Source organism: Protopterus annectens, chromosome 4.part0 (genome assembly GCF_019279795.1).
Source record: "Protopterus annectens isolate FY-2018-M chromosome 4.part0, PAN1.0, whole genome shotgun sequence".
Lineage (NCBI taxonomy): Eukaryota > Metazoa > Chordata > Ceratodontiformes > Protopteridae > Protopterus > Protopterus annectens.
In genome coordinates, this window is record NC_056733.1 from 825,468,198 (window position 1) to 825,489,275 (window position 21,078).

Genomic DNA, 21,078 nt, shown 5'->3' on the forward strand with positions numbered 1-21,078 from the left:
CCAGAAAAGGAACAATGTTTCTACTCTAGACTTTTCCTGGTACCCAGAAAAGACAATTCATGGCATCATGTCCTGGACCTGTCTACTCTAAACATCTTTTTGGAGATTCCAAAATTGAAGATGCTGACTCTTCACCAATTACTTCATATGCTAGGCAAAGATTACCTGATTGACAACACTAGATTTAAAAGAAGCATACCTGCACATCCCAATCAGGGAGTCTTACAGAAGATACCTACGCTTCAAAGCAGGCTACACACATTATCAGTTCTCTCCACTGCCCTTTGGCTTATCTTCTGCCCCAAGGGTATTCACAAAGTGCCTAACTCCAGTTATTGCATTTTGCATGCAAAGAAATATTCAGATATATCCATACCTGGACGATTGTCTAATTCAGGCAGAAAGCCAGGACATACTTTTAAATCATCTGGCCTTTGTACAAAGGGTTCTAACTTGTCTGGGGTACACCATAAACGAAAAGAAATCTCACCTGGTACCCCTGTCAACAAATTATATTCCTGGGAGCAAGCTTGAATACAACTTCCCCTGATGGCTTACCTCACGCCTACTTCAAACAAGTGGCCACAAAAACCCTGCTATCTGCAAGACAAATACTGCAAGCCTTGGGGTTCATGGCCTCCTACATTCTTCTAATTCCATATGCAAGACTGCATATGAGGAAACTACAGTGGTATCTAAAAAGCCTATGATGTCAACATTCTCAGGCTCCAGAAGCAATGATTCCTATCATACCTTGCCTATGCCTAGAGTTCCTTTGGTGGGCAGAGGCCTGCCACCAAAACAAGGGACTACCTTTCACACCACCCCCTGCCACCCAAACCCTGACTGATGCATCAGACTATGCTTGGGGGGTCTCACCTGACGGGGAAGTCATTTGTACAGATGCTTGTGTTAAAAATCTATTTGTAAGGTTGCTTGTATTAAAATGTATCAACAGTGGGTTCTACTGGACAGAAAAGAAATATGCATGTATGTCGGACTGTATTGTTGAAACTGATGAAATGTATATTATTTTAACAGAGGATACTGGAAAGGAAGGGGTTAAACTCAGCTGGCTAACTTTAAAAAAAAAAAAAAAAAACTAAAATTAAATAACTTGGCTTAGGCTGTAGAGTGTATCTCACAGGTCTGATACAGGTCTGAATATAGCCTGAGAAGCAATGTCTGTGAAAAGCCTGGGCTGGGTTTCGGCGCTGTTGTCCTTGGCTGTGAACTAATTGCTATCCTGGGGTGCCAGAGAAGAGCTTTAGTTTCTGCAGGGAGAGTGGAAGTGTTGGAATTGCTTTACATTTTTCAAGATGCTGTAATGAAACTTGTATAAAGTTCTGTGTGTGTTGACACATCGGTGCCAGATCTTTGCTCATTTTTTGGTAAGAGGGTAGTATGGGAATGAGATGTGATGTCCTTCTGTAGCTAGCATTGAAATTGTATTTGAATACTAGTGAGAGATGTGAGGTAGGCACCCTTTTTGTACCTGACAAGAAGACACTTATGTACGTTGTAACTAGGGGACAGTAATTCATTCAGTCAGAAAACTATATGTAGATAAGCTAAATAGTTTATAGTTAGTTTTTTTCTGTATCTGTGTCTTTCCATCTCTTTTTTTTTTTCATAATTTCCTGTGATTAAAATTCTGGTGTTAATTGTAAATAAGTATTTTAATGTTTTTTATTTATTATTAAATATATATAAACCTTTCATTGTAGCTGGTCTTTCAGAGAGTACTTGGATTTATTTACTGGCACTGTGGCCTCATGTTCCTGAAAGTCTTGCTGCTTGGTTAAACACTACGATTTGTATAAATATTAATTTTACTAAGTGTAATTGGGTTCCCTTGTAAGAGCCTTAAAGTAGCTGGCTTCGGGTGTTCTGGTGACAGTAAATCTAATAGTCTTGGTGGAGGTGGCAGAACTGGTAAGCTGTGCCAGCCTTTCCTGCTTGGGGGTGTAGGCGAGTGTGCGTGACAGCTGCTTTGAACAGGGACACAGCACTGATTCCACAGAGAGGGTGGTAGACCACTTTGCTTGGAACACCCAGCTAAGGATTCGGCTCTTCAGAGATCAGTGGGGAGTCTTGTTTGGGATCTGGAGGGAAAGCCGAGCCCCAGGACTGGAGTGTGCATTCTGTGTTCATATGGGAACTTTTACTTGGTGCAGAGGGTTGAATCTGAAAATACTGCCACTCAGATGCAAGAGAAAACCTCTGCTAGACTTGCATCAAAGAAATAAATTTGAAGATCTAGTTCAAAAATGCTTAATAAATTAGCAATAAAACAAAAACTGGAAAACAAAATGACAAGTATAACATTAGCAAAACCATTCTAAGAAAAATAATGGAGGGAGCATTACTGTCTGTTTGCCTTTTAATTCTTGGAGTTCCCATCAAATTTGTTTTAATATTTTGTGAGGGTGTTTCTTGAATAATAGCATACGTGTTTGTGAAACACTGGTACTTAATATTAACTCTCCATCTGGACTCATTCACCTGCCATTTCACTTATGCAGACCGGATGGCAGCTGCCTGTAGTTCTGCGATGCAAGAAGTTTGTGATCCATTTACTCAGATATCACTGCCTTACACAAACTTGGTTGCATTGAAAATTAATGACTATTTTAGGCTGTCTTTGAAATACTTAATGGTCTCTAAAGGTGAATAGTGCCTGAATGACTGGTGTTCTATACTGTTTGCAGATGAAACTCTGCGATGGCATAAGAGTTTACCAGAGGGGTCCCTTAAACTACCCTGAAAATTACATACCTGAAATCCATACAGTTGCAACTCTGCACAGCAATCATTTAAAATGGTAGAATAACTATACTACACTACAAAACATTTAAAGTTCATATTGAAAAAACACCGCAAGGCATTTGGGAGTGTGCATAATGCTGTTATTGTGCTTCCTTGGGTGTGCAGTAATATCCATCATGACTTGCACCAAAATGTAATTTCTGTATGCAATCAGTAAGGATTTGTGCATTTTAAAGATGTAAGCTTTAATATCTTGAAAGTAGTTTAAAACTAACGGTCACTAGTTCAAGACTGCAGAAAAAGTATTTTCAGTTTCAGTTAATTACTGAAGCCAGCATATGGAGAAGTTTCCATTTTTAGTCCGCGTTAGTCAAGGAAGGAGTTAATCAGCATCTTTAGTTTTCAGCCTAGTTAAACCCACTAGGCAGGTGGCCGTGGTGGTGCAGTGGTTAGCGTTGCCACCTCACAGCAAGAGGTTCTGCGGTTCGATCCTCGGCTGGGGTGCCTGCTGTGCAGAATCTGCATATTCTCCCTTTGGTCATGTGGGTTTCCTCCCACATCCCAAAGACATGTAGGTGGATTGGGCACTCTAAATTGGCCCTAGGTGTGTGTGCGCCTTCTGTGGAAGGTTGGGTGCCAGGCTGGCAACTCAACACCGTAAAACTCCACTGCCAGTCGTGAGCGGACAGGTGATCCACTGTGGTGACCCCTAACCGGGGAAAAAGAAGAAGCCCACTAGGCACAAGCACTTCTCTTGGGTATGACCTCTTAACTTTGTCTGGTTAAGGAACTTGGTCAGAGGCTTGCAGTATGCAGCAGGTTGAAAGTTGGTGAGTGAAGCCAAGCACTTCACCATTAAGTTTATTAGCAGATGAGAAATATTCCTGTGCCTCAAACTGACAAGGAACATAGATCCTTGCCTTATCCCGCCAAAGACTTGAGAAATGACCAAAGCAAATCTGTGTTCAGAGTGCCAGTGGTTTTAATGTAACACACTCCAGACTAAGTCTGTGGTCTTTATTCAACCATTGGTGAAAAGTCTTGCATGTATTTGTGTAGCTTACAGGGCAGTGCAAATGAGCAGGAGAATGCCTATGATATGGAGCAGTAATCATTTCTGCAGCTTTTCCTTTGACCAGTCAGTTGGTGATACTGAGACACTGAGTCACTATTTTCATGTTATGACTCCATTTAATGAGAACCCTCCGAATGATGGTGAATAGCGTTTTAATTATGGTGTCATGATGAAGGCAGTTTAAACCAGTTTGTCATTAAGAGTTCAAACTTGACTCACTGAAAACTGATGATCCCTGTTTCAGTGCTATGACCACTCTCATTTACAGGTTTTTAGCTATATACCGTTAGGGAATTCCACTGTTTTTTGCTTTGATAGGACCCCCTACATCATAAGTGTATTTTGTCTTGGGGAGGAGGGAACACCCTTTTGTGCATCATGGTTACCCAGATTGCTAGAGAATTTTTTTTCGAAGAAAACTAGTTTAAAAAAAATGCCTGTAACAAAGAATTCTGATATGAATACAACTGCCTCACTTGGAAAGACTGCACTTGAATTTATTGCTGCTTAGGATTACTGTGCAGTAACGAATAAGCCATGGCCTAGGTTAGCCTCAAGGTTATAGGGCTGTAAATGTAATTAATTTTACAGCAGTTTCTGAAGTAGTTGCCTAGGGTGGGATAATAAGCATCAGTTAATAGTTGTCTATAATATTTATAGAAAGAAACTGGTTTTGCAAAGGTGCAGTAGCTCAAGCTCCCTGATGTAGTTTAACAAGCAAATTGTAGAACAAGTTTAATGTTGGAAGAAAGTAGTCTGGCCACAGAAATGTATATTACTGCTGGTTATAACATTTACTCAGTTACAAGGAGTTCTAGAGTAAATGTTTATGCATTACCTATCTTGCCTTACCCATGCGTTGTCTTTTTTTTTTTTTTTTTTTTTTTTTAATAGGGTGACTCCTTTTTTTCCTTATTGTGCATTTTTTTTTTTATTTGCTATGAATTTGTTGTGAAAGTATGATAGGAGTCATCTTCAAGGTAAGGTAATATATTAAATTATAAAAGTAATAGGAAAAGGTATTTGAATTACTCATTAGTTTACAGTGACATGCGCTGCATCCCTCCTGTAAAGCCTAGAATGGCTTTCTGTACATTACCACTTTTTGTTTAAAGTGAGGAAGTGCATCAGCAAATTATATAGTACATCAGTAGTGTCTACATAACGTTATTTTGTGCAAAGTTAAAGGTGGCCTATCCCCGTGATAGTTTGTTGTATTCATTACGAAATATGTATTAACTTCCTGAATGTGGAGAACATTTACTCCATGCTCTGTTTTTAATGGCTTTATATTATTACTGGTATGTCCTTCACTGCCATCGTAAGTTGCAGCTTTTTGTAGATACATGCATCCTTAGGTGCTTTGGGGCGGATTGCTATGCCACTAATTAGACTACAGTAAGCAGTGATGTTTGCCCTCTCAGTAGGACTTTACTGATGTTTCGTTTATGTTTGGGATGACTGCATTTTGTATTTTCTTTTCGCATCATGGAACAAGTGTCTATATCAAGGCATTATGACAGGACTTAATATAATGTTCTCACAAGTGTGAACAACCTTTCCTCCATCAAACATTTGCAGCCGGAGCTGGAGTTTCTGGCCTTCTGCGTGGACCCATATGCATAAATTGTTGTACAAGACAGACTGCTGAAAGTTTTTGAAACCCATTTAGAGTAATCCATGTTCTTGGAAGTTCTGTATCTTTGTTGTATGACCACCCACCATCCCAAGGGCTTAATTTAGTCCTGTAAGTGGCTTTCTTTTTGGCTTAGAATGTCATTAGTCTTGCCAGTTTTAGCCATTTTATTTGCGTGACCATAGTGTTTGCATTTATTTTTTTATTTTTATGTGCTTTGAGGTAATTTTTGTGAAAGATGTACCAGTGGCATACCAGTTTATGCCTCCCTTCAGACCCTGGCTTATTCATTCCAGCTGCTAGGCTAATACATGTCAAGGCTTGGAAGCAGGCTGCCCATAATAATGAGGTTACTGCTCCCTTTTTGGTTACTTGCAGTCTCATGTAGAGTAAAGGTTCGGGAGGGGGATTGAGACCTGCTCACGACAGTACAGCACTGACCATGCTGTACTGCTGGAATTCTAGTATTCCCTTCCATTTCCTCTAGGGCTAGGCATTAGATAGACTAATATATCCTTGTAATATTTATGTACTGTTGGCGTCTTGTTTGCTTTCTCTGGCTAGCTGGCTGGCCGAGGTTGTCAGCAGAGTAGTCTGACCCTGCTTCTGTACTAGCACCCCACATGAACAAATGTGAGTTTGGTTTATGATTTGTTTTTGTAGAGTAAATGCTGAGATGCCTTTCAGAGGTACTGCTGCTGTTTTATTGGTGTAGATATGGTACTCAAGATGTTTTCATATGAACCTTTCTAAGATGTGTAGTCTCCAGTGGTGGTCTTACGTTTTCTTGCTGTAATACATTACTGTGATGCATATTTAAGCTGTTTCTGGAAAATGAGTAATCATTACTGGGAATTCATATTTCATTTTTGTGATGCTAAGGGAACCCCCCTGGGTGCTAATATGTAAACACATAAAACCAAAGAAAATCAGGTTGGTTTAATTAAATATAATACTTGGACCATTTCTGTACCCTCATTTGGCGTTTGCTCATTGATTTCAAGTTTATCTGGTTGACGCTGCACTGTTTTTGTCTTTTCTGAATATATAAACATACAGAAATGTATAAAATGTGTGTCCTCCTTAACTTTGATTACTGTAGATACATTGTACAAGACTTAATGGAAACAGATCTTTACAAACTCTTAAAAACGCAACATCTAAGCAATGATCACATCTGTTATTTTCTATATCAGATCTTAAGAGGACTCAAATATATACATTCTGCCAATGTTTTGCATCGGGACCTCAAACCATCCAACTTGCTGCTTAACACCACATGTGATCTCAAGGTCAGTCTCACTGTATGGAGATTGTACATTGGGGCAGAAGGCAGTGCAGGCATTTCTTATTCCAAACAGTGGAGATGCTGATTGGAGAGAGTGTAAATTTTTCATAAAATTGTGAACGTCTTGAGTGTAAATATCTATGAGAAAATACCTGCAGAACTTTTGCAACTGAGAGTAATCTTGAAATGTTGAATTAACTGAGACTCATTGCTGTATTAGCAGCCAAAGTTACTCTAAGCGCTGGCATTTGTGGGGTAAGATGGAACATTTGTATCCCAGTCACAGCTGTACTTCCTTTTTGAGAGGAGCATGTTGCCTTGCTGTTTGCTTAAGCTAGATGATGCAGCTGTGCATGGAGTATGAATGCATGATATACACAACAGTCCTTTACGGAGGAATAGGTTGATGCAGCTGTGCATGGAGTATGCATGATATACACAACAGTCCTTTACGGAGGAATAGGTTGATGATGCAGCTGTGCATGGAGTATGAATGCATGATATACACAACAGTCCTTTACGGAGGAATAGGTTGAAGGAAATTATTATTGTATACAGTTTGAGGCTTGTGCATCTCTCAAGTAGAAATCCTGTTTCGAAGCAGTAATTACTCAAAGAAAACAAATCTTCCAAAAGACAAGTGTCTGTGTATGGGGGAGAAGGTCTCCACAGTGAAGTTGTCGCATATACAGACAGAAGCTTTAATTTAAGAACTATGGAGGTTTGAACAAAGAACTCCAGGCAGAAAGATAAGGCCTGGAGACTGGAAATATTGAAGGTGGAGGAAGCCAAAGTTTAAATAGCCAGAAAACAAACTAGGATATAAAATATTCTGTTGCTTAAAGTGTTGCATCATTTTAAGGGGACAGAAGTGCAGCACCAGATCGTATGGGTGTCATTTCTTTGAACTTGGGCAGAGAGAGAAATGGGTGAGTGAGTACTGCAGATGTGGAAGATCACAAAAATATTGCTTGATCACAATTGGTAAGACTTTTTCCCTACCACCACCTCTCCATGATAGAAATAAGCATTTCTGCAGGTGTTAAGCTCTCCATGCCACCTGAAACTAATAAACTTCACAGCATCACAATAGCCAGGAAAGGAGAGACTCGCTGTCTCACAAACAGTAACACGGCTTTGTACCCAAGTGTCTGGCTTTTGATCTGTACTAAAAGATGATGTTTAGATGTGATCAAGTAGTTAGAAGACTAGAGATGATCAGGTTCTAGGACATGTAGAGAAACCCACTGATAGCTCTGAAGCTTGAGGGTGATGGTTCAATTCTGTCCTTGTCTTGTTTTCTCTTCCGCCATCATTTAATAGTCTTTCCCACAGTAGTAGTCTTTCATACCATTACCTTTTACTAACAACAGGAAGCTTTGCTTGTAGGGGAAGATGAGGGCAGCATTGTCAACTGCTATAAAACACTGATGGTGTATGTTTGTATATGAAGAAGGGTCATAGCCCAGCTTGTAAGTATTGCCATTTACACTGTACTTAACATTTTCTGAAACTGGCTGATTTCATGGCAGAAAGTTGAACAGTAGACTGGGTGGTACTGTGATAACCAGCAGACCTCAGACTTCAGTACAGCTGATCCCTCTCATTCTTAAATTTCATATGCTTTCCAGACCTGAAGTGCTTGCTATTACAGTTTTAGTAAGTTGGCCATTTCATGATAGTTATCTGTGCATTGAACTGATAATTATTATTTTATTTTACATTTGTTGATTGGGAGAGTCCGGTCCATTTTCAGCAGAGGCCCGGGGAGAAAAGCTTCACATTAAGTATTACTTGCATTATACAGTTAAAAAACATAGCATTTAAATATAGACATTAGTCCAGCTGAGGACGCAAGACAAGAATAAAACCTAGATGTAAAACAGCTGTAGAACATAGTACAATTTTAAAATATGGTGACATATACTAAACATGGTTACAAATGTACAAATAAGAACAATGTCACTGCCAAAACGCCAGACAAACGCCCCAATTCCAGAATGTATTATTAATAAAGCAATCTCAAAAACGATGGAGTTGTAGCGAAGCAGGTGTATTCCAAAAATAGTAGATTTATTGCCAAAACAAATATAATCAAACAATATATATCAGATTAGCGCTTTCACTCGTAGAGCTTCTTCAGATCATAGATAACAAGCCAGATACATTACAAAATATATATACACTGCTAGCCAGCTTACTAACCTATCACATTCAGTCACTAATCAAGCCTTAAAGTGAAAAATAGCAATATACATTGTTAAAGACCTCAAAAACTTCTCTAAACTAATCTAAAATCTATCTGTCTATATATATATATATATATATATATATATATATATACAAAAGAAAATATAAAATATAATATAAGAAACCTATATACATTTAAAAATGCTTATATAAAAACGCTTATATAAAAACAACATCTCTATACATACATATTCCATCTGTTATACTATCCTAAGAATTATAATAGTGTACTGTCTCGAACTATAATAATATGACCTCTGCATATATATGTGTACTGCCTCTAATTGTATATATATATTTATTCTATTCATAATGTATATCCTTTATTTTATATTCCTACGTTTCCTAAGCATGGGTTTTATTGAGGCTCCTTCATTAAGTTCGGAGCCTCTATCTGCTCTCAGCCTATTTATCCAATTACTCTCCTTACATTCTGTATGGTTTCTGACATCACCCCCACGTACACTAGTATGGGCAACATGTTTCGCTAAAGCATTATGTAAAGATTTCTTCCTCATATGATATATATGTTCACGTATCCTTTCCTTGAAAAGGCTATTAGTCTTTCCAACATAAAAGGAAGAGCAGACTTGGCAGACAGCTAGATAAACTAAATGGGTTGTCTTGTAATCAGCATTAACTTGTGTAAAAAAAAAAAACTCTATGCAGATCCGGATGTAAAAATCCTATGCTAGTATCAATGTAACAACAATAGTTGCATTGCCCACATGGTTTAGTACTCCCACCATTAACTACATTAAACTGCTGTCTAGGATAACATAACATCCTTTTCAAGTTATATTTATTCCTAAATAGAAAATGCGGTTTCTCTCCAACTATCTGCCTTACATCATTGTCCACACACAAAACAGACCAATGTCTAGTAACTATATCTCTAATATCTGCATGGTCTGATGTATATGAGGTAGAAATTTTAACACATGTTTGCCCCTTACTAGTCCCTTTCCTGTCATAAGTCTTAGCAGGTCCAAAATATGGTGCTGCTACATCTGGTCTTAAGCTTGAAATATTCATCAAATTGACATCTACTTTGTGGTGGCTATAACCTCTCTCCAAAATTCTCAATTTTGAGTTGTCCATCTCTGCCTCAAACCCTACTTCACAGGGATTCAATCTAGAGGCCCTCACACCTTGACCTTTAATAATGTTTTTAAAAATATATGGTGGATGCATGCTTGACCTTATGAAGTGTGTTACAATGACAAGATTTACGATGTATTCCTGTATTTATCAAGCCACACACTAACTTTTCTATATATAAATCCAAAAAGTCTATCCTGTGGTTAGAATAGTGCATAGTAAATTTGAGAAAGTCTGTTAGACTATTCATCATGGTAGACAATGAGCAGAGCTGTTCTCTCCCATTCCAAAGGACAAAAAGGTAGTCCACAAAAAAATGAGTGAAAGCGCTAATCTGATAACAATATATTGTTTGATTATATTTGTTTTGGCAGTAAATCTACTATTTTTGGAATACACCTGCTTCGCTACAACTCCATCGTTTTTGAGATTGCTTTATTAATAATACATTCTGGAATTGGGTGTTTGTCTGGCGTTTTGGCAGTGACATTGTTCTGATTTGTACTCTTTATTTTCACTTTTGCCATCACCAGAAGCAGGGAAGTGCAGAATGCAACTGGAATTGAGTTGGATTATAATCCACGAGGTGAAGACTGAGTTACCGAAACCCTACAACAGAGGTTTCAACAATATCTTGAGTGCTCTAAGGCAGCTTCCTGGCAATTTGATATGACTATTCCATCTGATGATGTCAATGGAGCGACGGCCGATTTGGAGAAGTTACAGAAATTGTTAGACGATATAGAGAAGGATTTCCTTCGGCTGAAACGCCTACAAACTCAGCGGCTACACTTCCAGTACTGCTTGGACAAGAAGATTATACCGAGGGGACTTCGCGTTTTTAATATGCCTAGTCAGGGAGAACATTATCCTGACTTACTCTCGAAATGGCAACAGATAAATCTCGAGGTAAGCAGGAAGTATTTACAACTCCTTATTGACTTTTTTAGTCCTGAAGAGGCAACTCTTATAGAAAATATTAGAAAGCAACAGCAATACGTGTTTAATAACTTTTCGGACACAATAGTACAGCCGTTGTTCGAGAGTTTATTGGATGGAGTCTCAGCGTTTGAACGCAAGTTACTCCATCAAAAGAGGAATAAAATTATAAGGGACAGCAACGATTTCAGGCTAGGTCATGTCTTTACATGGCCTAGATATGGACAGAATATGACTGAAGTTGCGGACAATGGCTTAAATGAACAAAGAGACAATACTGCTAATGTAAATTTGAATAGAAAGAATGGGGCGTCCAATTTGTCCCAAAGTAGTATGAATGTTGTGAATGCTAATAGTGTTAATCCTCCAATAGGGAAGGTTTTAGCACAGCCTGATTTTAGGATTGAAAATGTACTGTTAAATGAGAACAATGATGCCATGAATAGTGAGGTATCATTGGATGGAGTATCAGATGTGAATTCTAGTACACTAGTTGATCAAAACTGCAAAAGGCACGGATCCTTAATGCTCCACACTAGATATTGGACCAAGGCACTCGGAATGACAATAACGTGCTTTTAATATCCTTTTAAGTGTACAAAAATACAATCCACTTTTCTTCAAGACAAATAGCTCGACTTCTTCAGAAACCATACAAAAAATAAATGTTAAAACAGGTGACTTAAATACACTATTATGCCTGTCACATGATGGACAAATTAAGGTTTAAAGGCGTACAATATAAATACTGAAAGTTATAGTCAAACCTTTAATAATTCAATAATTCCCTTCAACCTCAACTGTAACTAAAAACCTCTCGAAAAGACAACACATATGATATACAATTAAAAATTGACTATAAATATATATATATATATATATATATATATATATATATATATATGCGTATGTAAGTATTTTGTATATAAAAAATATGTACACATATATGTATATATTTAATATTTGTAAGAAGTATATGTAAATATACAAATATGCATATGGAAACAAATTATATAAACAAATAATATGAATATCTGTACACTAATATAGTGTGAATGTATATATTCTGTATAAAGTAGATATACAAGTCCATGGTATATAGTGTGTGTGAATGAGATGGGGTGTGAAATGAAATGTAAGTATAAATATAAGTATGTATTGTGTTAGTTAGTTAACCCTATTTATGCGTTCTATCGTGCATATGATGGTAAAATCCACATAATATAATGAAGTACAATGTTAGCAAAATATGTCCAATGGAATATTTTTTATTGTCATTCAGAGTGCCTTGGTCCAATATCTAGTGTGGAGCATTAAGGATCCGTGCCTTTTGCAGTTTTGATCAACTTGCGTCTTTTACCAGTTTGTCTTCATGTTTGTTCTACATGGATCCCGCAACACCACCTAGTTCTACCCCCGTTTCTAGCCAACAAAGTGAAGAAGGTAATTTGACAGCTTTAATTGAATTGCTGTCTCGAAGTCGATAACCTTTCCAAGAGACTGGACGATACTTTCCAACCACAAAGTAACTTGGTTCGAAATAGTCAAACACACTGCATCACTAATACGAGTATACCTCCCCAAGAGGGGCGGTGCTCCTTGAATCATCAAGCAACGTCATCTAACGGTCCTGGTTTTCGTAGAAGCGTTACTGCTGGCGAATTAGTACCAGGGAATACACATAACAGTTTGGTTCAACCAGCGAATACGATACCTTTAACTACACCAAATTTGGATACCTGGGTGAATAGAACATTTTCCTTCACTGGATTAAATACTAGTTCAAACAACACCACTGAGAGTACACAAGAGGTAAGAATTGACTTAACAACTAAATTAAATATCCTTGATGAGAAGTTGTGTAAACTCAGGAAAGTACAACTTGAAATAGCGTACTTTTGAGAATGCATCAGTTTAAAAATAATTCCTAAGGGTCTAAGATTATGGCAGTATCCTATGGGTCTTATTGAAGGATCCGACTTCCATAAAGCTCTTAATATGTTCGATAGGCATGGTCTTGAGCTGTTGGAACTGTTGTGTACTCCTTATCAAATAATCGTTGACAAACTTTTAGCAGAAACTAACCGCCTAGACTGATATTAAGGATGAATGTGACTTTTCTAGGTATCGCTTCGAATATAGCCATATTTTCGACAGTATTGACCAGTATCTGTCGAAGATAAATGCTACTAAAGTTAAGAAAATTAAACGTGATGTAAAGGACTACGAAGCAGGAAAAGCATACCCCAAGCCATTATCACATCAAGGGGATTCAGTTGTGAACGAAGTTATTAATGAAGTACCACAGAACCAGGACCATAGTCCTGTTGTTCCTTCTACTAACAACAATCAGAGTACCAACATGATGATAACACAGGTCCCATCCGTCGGAGTGAAAGGATAGCATCTTTCAGCAATAACAATGGTAGTAACAATAGAAATAAACTAAACCAGAACGAACATGTTGGAAATTTAAACCAAAGGAATTTTCAAAACCGAGCCTCGAACTATGTTCCATCCAAAGTGAGACCAACCAGGAACAGGAAGAACAAATAGTAGCCTCCACAAACTTTGTTACCTGTAGTCAATGCTCCTAAATGTAGTATTTTGGTCAACTTAAATGAGGACTTTAATGTTTTTAATTACTCTGATGTTTCTTTAAGTTCAGAAATGGTTGAATTATTAGTAAAAGGTCACACTTTTGTCCCTAGTGTCAAACTGGACTTAGCAAATACCCTCATCGACCTAAAACTATTCACCAGGAAATTGAACCAGTTAGCTTTAATGGGAGCAGATATGAACAGGAGAACTGATTATTATGTTGCGAGTGTGTATAATCCACCCTTACACCTATCGATTGCATTTTTTGAGCACGTTAGTGAGTTGGACCTACGTAACCTTGGGAATACAACATATATGCCAGGTCACTCAAAGAGCAATCATTATAACATCAGTAGAGAGGATAGAGACAACTTGAAGTACTTATGCCAAGCATTATGAAACCGGACAAGGGAGGTGGCTTAGCCATCATGAATATTGATGATTACAATAGAAGAATGTCTGTCATTCTAAATAGTGATACTTATGTGGAAGCATCTAGAAACGAACTGAATGGTGCATATAGAAAAGTAACAGCTTTCATAGAAGAATTGTATATAGAGGCAAGGATAGACAAAACATTGTATAATTATTTGACTCAACCTGCCCCTTGGATACCAATATTGTTTGGCATCCCGAAAGTACATAAATGCATTGTCGATCCACCCATGAGGCCACTAGTTGATGGCAGGGATAGTATTACATATACATGTGCCAAAGTGGCTGATAATATTTTAAAGAAATGTATAATACGCGAAACTCAAATTTCGAAGGACTCATGGTCATTCCTTGAAAACATCAATAATCTTGAGTTCAGGGCTGAAGACCTGTTGGTCACAATAGATGTGAAAGATCTATATTCATCTATACCGCATCACGAGGGGATTGAGTGGGTGGTGCACATGTTAAAAATCCTTGAAGCTCCACAGAACGAGATCCAGCTAGTAGTAGAATTAATAGACACAGTTTTATCTTATAACTATGTACTATTTAATAATGAAGTATACCATCAAAGAGTAGGAGTGGCAATGGGTTCCCCTTGTGGTGCTAGTCTGGCTAACTTAGTAATGGCATTCTGGGAAAGGGAATTTGTGTTAAAAAATCTAGCATATAAAGAGCACATTCAGTTTTACACTAGGTTTTTAGACTACATATTTATCCTCTTCCAGGGTAATATTGACGAGGTAGAAAACATGTTGGAAATATTTAACTCCAGTACTACCTTTTTGAGATTCACATCGAACTATGACAAGGATAGAATAGCTTATCTAGATATTGATCTAAGTAAAGATTATCAAGAAAAAGTTTGTTTCGAAGATCTATCGAAAAGAGACATATTCCAATATGTTTTTACACTACACTAGTTGCCACCCAACCTTTCAGAAAAAATCAGTAGTGAAAGGTCAAATAGAGCCGCAAGGATGATCACTAGAGATATTGATTTTGAAGATGAACGTAAACTTCTGAATTCTTACTTTGTACAGAGAGGGTACCCATGTAATTTGATTTTAGAGATAATCAAAGAGGTGCAACATAAGAGAACGACAGGATTGTATACCCCAATTTTGAACAATAGGGGTATGGGTAGAATGGGAGTTAGTATAGAAAAATACCCATTCAAATTTAGAAGAATTTTTCCACCAATACCAAAAGTAGTTTATATACGAGGGAACAATTTGAAAGCTATTTTAGAATCCAATAGTAAGCCACGTACTAACAAGGAAGGCATGTATAAGTGTAACATGTGCCGGTTCTGTAAATATATCGACACGGGAAGTAATTTCACAATAGCTGACAAGAAATATACCTCCAATGGGAGATACAACTGTTGCAGCAAACAAGTTGTTTATTTAGCCAAATGTTCATTATGCCCAGCTTTCTATATCGGTAAGACCGATAGGAAGCTGGGCGAGAGAATTTATGAACACACACATAGTATTAGTAAAAATAAATTAGAAAATGCGTTGGCAAAGCACATGAATGAAAATGAAGGGCACCAATTCAAATTCAGAGTTATTGACCAACTGAGGAATGATGAAAGGGGTGGACCAGAGTCATTGAAATTAGAAAGAAATGAACTTCTCTGGCAATTGAGAGTGAATGCATGCCAATATCCAGGGATTAATGAAATGAGTACTATAATGTGTATTCTAAGATTGAAAAATTTAGCTAGATAGATATAAACCACAGTTTTGGGTTGAGTAAATGTATAATTAATTTTACCCATTTTCCATTTTTTATTCATTTAGCATTTTTTATTTATTTTTTACTAATACCATGTATTTTTCATCTGTTCATTTATTATTTTTCTATGTTCACCCTAGTGGAACATTTCTATCCTAGTGAATATACATTTTGTTGAATATTCCATTGGACATATTTTAACAACATTGTACTTTATTATATTATGTGGATTTCACCATCATATGCACGATAGAACGCATAAATAGGGTTAACTAACACAATACATACTTATATTTATACTTACATTTCATTTCACACCCCATCTCATTCACACACTATATACCATGGACTTGTATATCTACTTTATACAGAATATATACATTCACACTATTAGTGTACAGATATTCATATTATTTATATAATTTGTTTCCATATGCATATTTGTATATTTACATATACTTACAAATATTGAATATATACACATTTTTTACATATTTTTTATATACAAAATACTTGTATATGCATATATATATATATATATATATATATATATATATATATATATATATACACATATATTTTTTATAGTCGTAATTTTTAATTGTATATCATATGTGTTGTCTTTTGGAGAGGTTTTTAGTTACAGTTGAGGTTGAAGGGAATTATTGAATTATTAAAGGTTTGGATATAACTTTCAGTATTTATATTGTACGCCTTTAAACCTTAATTTGTCCATCATGTGACAGGCATAATAGTGCATTTAAGTCACCTGTTTTAACATTTATTTTTTGTATGGTTTCTGAAGAAGTCGAGCTATTTGTCTTGACGAAAAGTGGATTGTATTTTTGTACACTTAAAAGGATATTAAAAGCACGTTATTGTCATTCCGAGTGCCTTGGTCCAATATCTAGTGTGGAGCATTAAGGATCCGTGCCTTTTGCAGTTTTGATCAACTTGCGTCTTTTACCAGTTTGTTTTCATGTTAATTCTAGTGCACTGTTTAACAATAATGATACTAGTCCACCTGACACTCAAGACCTAGGAATAAGTGGAACACATGATAAGAACTTATACCCGGATGTTCAGATAGTAAAGAATAAACCAGTTACTATATCACATCCATCTGAGCCAGTGGTTAGACCCAAGAGTCTGAATAAGATAGTTAATCAATCACATGGTATAAGTGGGGATATCCCTTTTCCTCTTCCGGTCCGCAAGGACAAGGGGATAAGAAGGGCGAGGTCCATGAGCAGAGGCCGACAAAAAAGGAAATACTCAGGGGAGTTTGTACCACATCAGACAATCAAGAAAATGTGGACAAACATTAGTATGTAATATATCTGGTTATAGGTTATCACCAGATGAATAAAGGTTATTGAGTAAAGGTTTAAGTTTCATTCCCAGAAGTAGTAGTAGATTAACAGACACCATTATAGATATAAAGCTGTTTTGTAGGAATGTGATGCTTACGTTATTGTATAGTAATCACAATGTGGAGGTTGGTAATGAAACTGTGAGATCTAATGAACAACCTAGATTTAAGAATTTAAGCAATTTTATACCACCTCATCATCCGTTAGTAGAAGCATATTTAAAATTGACAGAGGATGAGTTCCATGAATATTATAGAGATAATAGAAAAGGAAAGACAACCTTAGTTATAAAGAAAGTCTGAGCCTGAAACTGCTACAAGCTGTGAAAGATCAATTATAATAAGACCAGCTGATAAAGGTGGCCGTGTAGTTATGAATGTAGAGCACTATTACACTTCTATGGGTGAACTTTTGAACGATAAGTTCTATAAGGTCATTAATATGAATGAGATGCATGACATTATTAGATATGTCATGGATACCCTTTTGGACATTTTTAAGGGTGGTATCATAGACCAAGAACTATTTGATTATTTACTTAAGACACCAATAGTTCCCTTGATACATGGGCTCCCCAAAATTCATAAAAATGTTTGTAACCCACCCATGAGACCCATAGTCTCAGGACAGGTCCCAGGCAGTACACACAAGAAGTGTGACCGTCTGTCAGAGACATCTTCTGACAGCACGAGTCACACTTCTTAAAGCCTGAGACCTTCGATTCCTTAGACATATCTAAGGGAAAGTGCAACACACAAGCACACACACACACCGATTACACTTAGGGGTAAATAAAACTAATTTAAACAAATTATAGTACTTAGAAATAAAAATCCCTATAAAACACAGTCACTCACTATAGGAAGGGAGGGACTAGGCCTAGGGCCCGAGGGAAAAAACTAAAGATTTTGTGGAAAAAAGGGAGTGGAAAGTCAACGGAAAAGGGATAAACTGACTTAAAACTATCTATTTATAAGAAACAACTAACTTTAAAGGGGAAAAAAGGCTAAGAAACTAGTTCTTTACCAAAAAACTAACCTGAGCCGGTAGGAACACACCTCGATCGCTGTAGCGGCAAACGAGATCTGAGGAGTTACCGCCTAGCATTGTGGGATATAGGGGAGCCTCAAGCCGGTGGAACTAGATCTCGAGCTTTTAGAGTGGCCGAGTCGGAGCCGAGGATCGGCTCCGAACCCATCCAGCAAGAATGAAGGCGAGATTCACAACTTAACATGGAACGTTATGGTAGGTACATAACTTCTAATTACTGAACATATGTCGGTATATATTGAGAAATACCTTCGACCAATTTTGAATAGGAATATTTTTGTGTTGAACGACTCTAAACAGTTCTTAATAGAGCTTTATGAGTGCCTGAAATGATATGACAATATTGATGGATGCATATTTGTCACGTTAGACGTGCAGTCTTTATTTACGGTATTACCCAATGATTTGGGTGTTCAGTATGTATCTAATTTGATGAAACACAGTGGATTATACACCAGTGCAGATTGATCTGATAGCACAGCTGTTAGAGCTAACACTAGAGAATAACATCTTCATGTTTAAAGACACTATATACAGACAACAGGATGGTGTGGCAATGGGGACCCCATGTGCCAATAGTTATGCCAACATGTTTTTGGCACATTGGGAGGAAGAAGTGCTGTTTCAACAGGAAGTGTTTAAAGAGCATGTGATTTTCTATCGTCACTTTGTGGACGACCTTTTTGTCCTTTGGAATGGGGGAGAAGAACAGCTCTGCTCATTGTCTACCATGATGAATAGTCTAACAGACTTTCTCACATTTACTAACCACAGGATAGACTTTTTGGATTTATATATAGAAAAGTTAGAGTGTGGCTTGATAAATACAGGTATACATCGTAAATCTTGTCATTGTAACACACTTTTGATGAGGTCAAGCATGCATCCACCATATATTTTTAAAAACATTATTAAAGGTCAAGGTGTGAGGGCCTCTAGATTGAATCCCAGTGAAGTAGGGTTTGAGGCAGAGATGGACAACTTAAAATTGAGACTTTTGGAGAGAGGTTATAGCCACCATGAAGTAGATGTCAATTTGATGAATATTTCAAGCTTAAGATCAGATGTAGCAGCCCATATTTTGGACCTGCTAAGACTTATGACAGGAAAGGGACTAGTAAGGGGCAACCATGTGTTTAAAATTTCTACCTCATGTACATCAGACCATGCAGATATTAGAGATATAGTTACTAGACATTGGTCTGTTTTGTGTGTGGACAATGATGTAAGGCAGATAGTTGGAGAGAAACTGCATTTTCTATTTAGGAATAAATATAACTTTGTTATGTTATCCTAGACAGCAGTTTAACGTAGTTAATGGTGGGAGTACTAAACCATGTGGGCAATGCAACTATTGTTGTTACATTGATACTAGCATAGGATTTTTACATCCGGATCTGCATAGAGTTTTTTACACAAGTTAATGCTGATTGCAAGACAGCCCATTTAGTTTACCTAGCTGTCTGCCAAGTCTGCTCTTCCTTTTATGTTGGAAAGACTAATCGTCTTTTCAAGGAAAGGATACGTGAACATATATATCATATGAGGAAGAAATCTTTACATTATGCTTTAGCGAAACATGTTGCCCAACAAGGAGAAGCACATACATTTTTATTTAGGGCTTTAGAAGTGATCACACCTAGTGTACATGGGGGTGATGTCAGAAACCATACAGAATGTAAGGAGAGTAATTGGATAATTAGGCTGAGAGCAGATAGAGGCTCCAGACTTAATGAAAGAGCCTCAATAAAGCCCACGCTTAGGAAACGTAGGAATATAAAATAAAGGATATACATTATGAATAGAATAAATATATATATATATATATATATATATATATATATATACAATTAGAGGCAGTATACATGTATATGCAGAGGTCATATTATTATAGTTCTCGAAACAGTACACTATTATAATTCTTAGGATAGTATAACAGATGGACTATGTATGTATAGAGATGTTTTTATATAAGCATTTTTAAATGTATATAGGTTTCTTATATTTTATATTTTGTTTTTTGTTTTGTGTGTATATATATATATATATATATATATATATATATATATATATTATATATATAGATTTTAGATTAGTTTAGAGAAGTTTTTGAGGTCTTTAAACAATGTATATTGGTATTTTTCACTTTAAAGCTTGATTAGTGACTGATAGGTTAGTAAGCTGGGTAGCAGTGTATATATATTTTGTAATGTATCTAGCTTATCTATGATCTGAAGAAGCTCTGAGTGAAAGCGCTAATCTGATAACAATATATTGTTTGATTATATTTGTTTTGGCAATAAATCTACTATTTTTGGAATACACCTGCTTCGCTACAGCTCCATAGTTTTTGAGATTGCTTTATGGTTACAAATGTAGTTGAGATTCATCAGTGAACAATTTATGCAATCTGTTTTTGAGGTACATAACGGCCATTAGCAGTTGTTGCTACAAGAAGTTAGTATTATGTGGTAGGTAGCTGGGAACATGAGTAGCCAAGCTTGCTAAGAGTAGGTTGTTGATAGGGGCTGAGAGAGGTAGTGGGTGGGTGGAGTGGATGGTATTAATAGACTAACAGCAGTTGTTAGTCAGCAGAACTGAAATGTTGCTTGAGTGCTGTGCATGTACTTTATTACTGTATGCTGCAGATGCCATTTTCATACGTCATTCTTTGAGCAGTTGTACTGGACTTCAACAGTTAATTTTCAGTAACACCCCCAGGTGTTTAAAGAGGTTGCTTACATTTACAAGAAAGTGATGACAGAATACAGGCAGCTCAAGTGGATGAAATTGCAACACAGAAGAAGCCTGGAAT

At 36.9% G+C, this 21,078-nt stretch overlaps 1 protein-coding gene across 1 annotated transcript in view; it reads left to right on the forward strand.

Annotated features, from left to right (window-relative positions):
• The window catches only part of LOC122799600 (mitogen-activated protein kinase 1-like), a 605,676-nt gene that overhangs the window by 248,136 nt on the left and 336,462 nt on the right, over positions 1-21,078 (forward strand). The window contains exon 3 of the mRNA XM_044068770.1: positions 6,583-6,772. Within this exon, the coding sequence (XP_043924705.1) occupies positions 6,583-6,772 (190 nt within the window). The remainder of the gene's footprint in view (positions 1-6,582; positions 6,773-21,078) is intronic.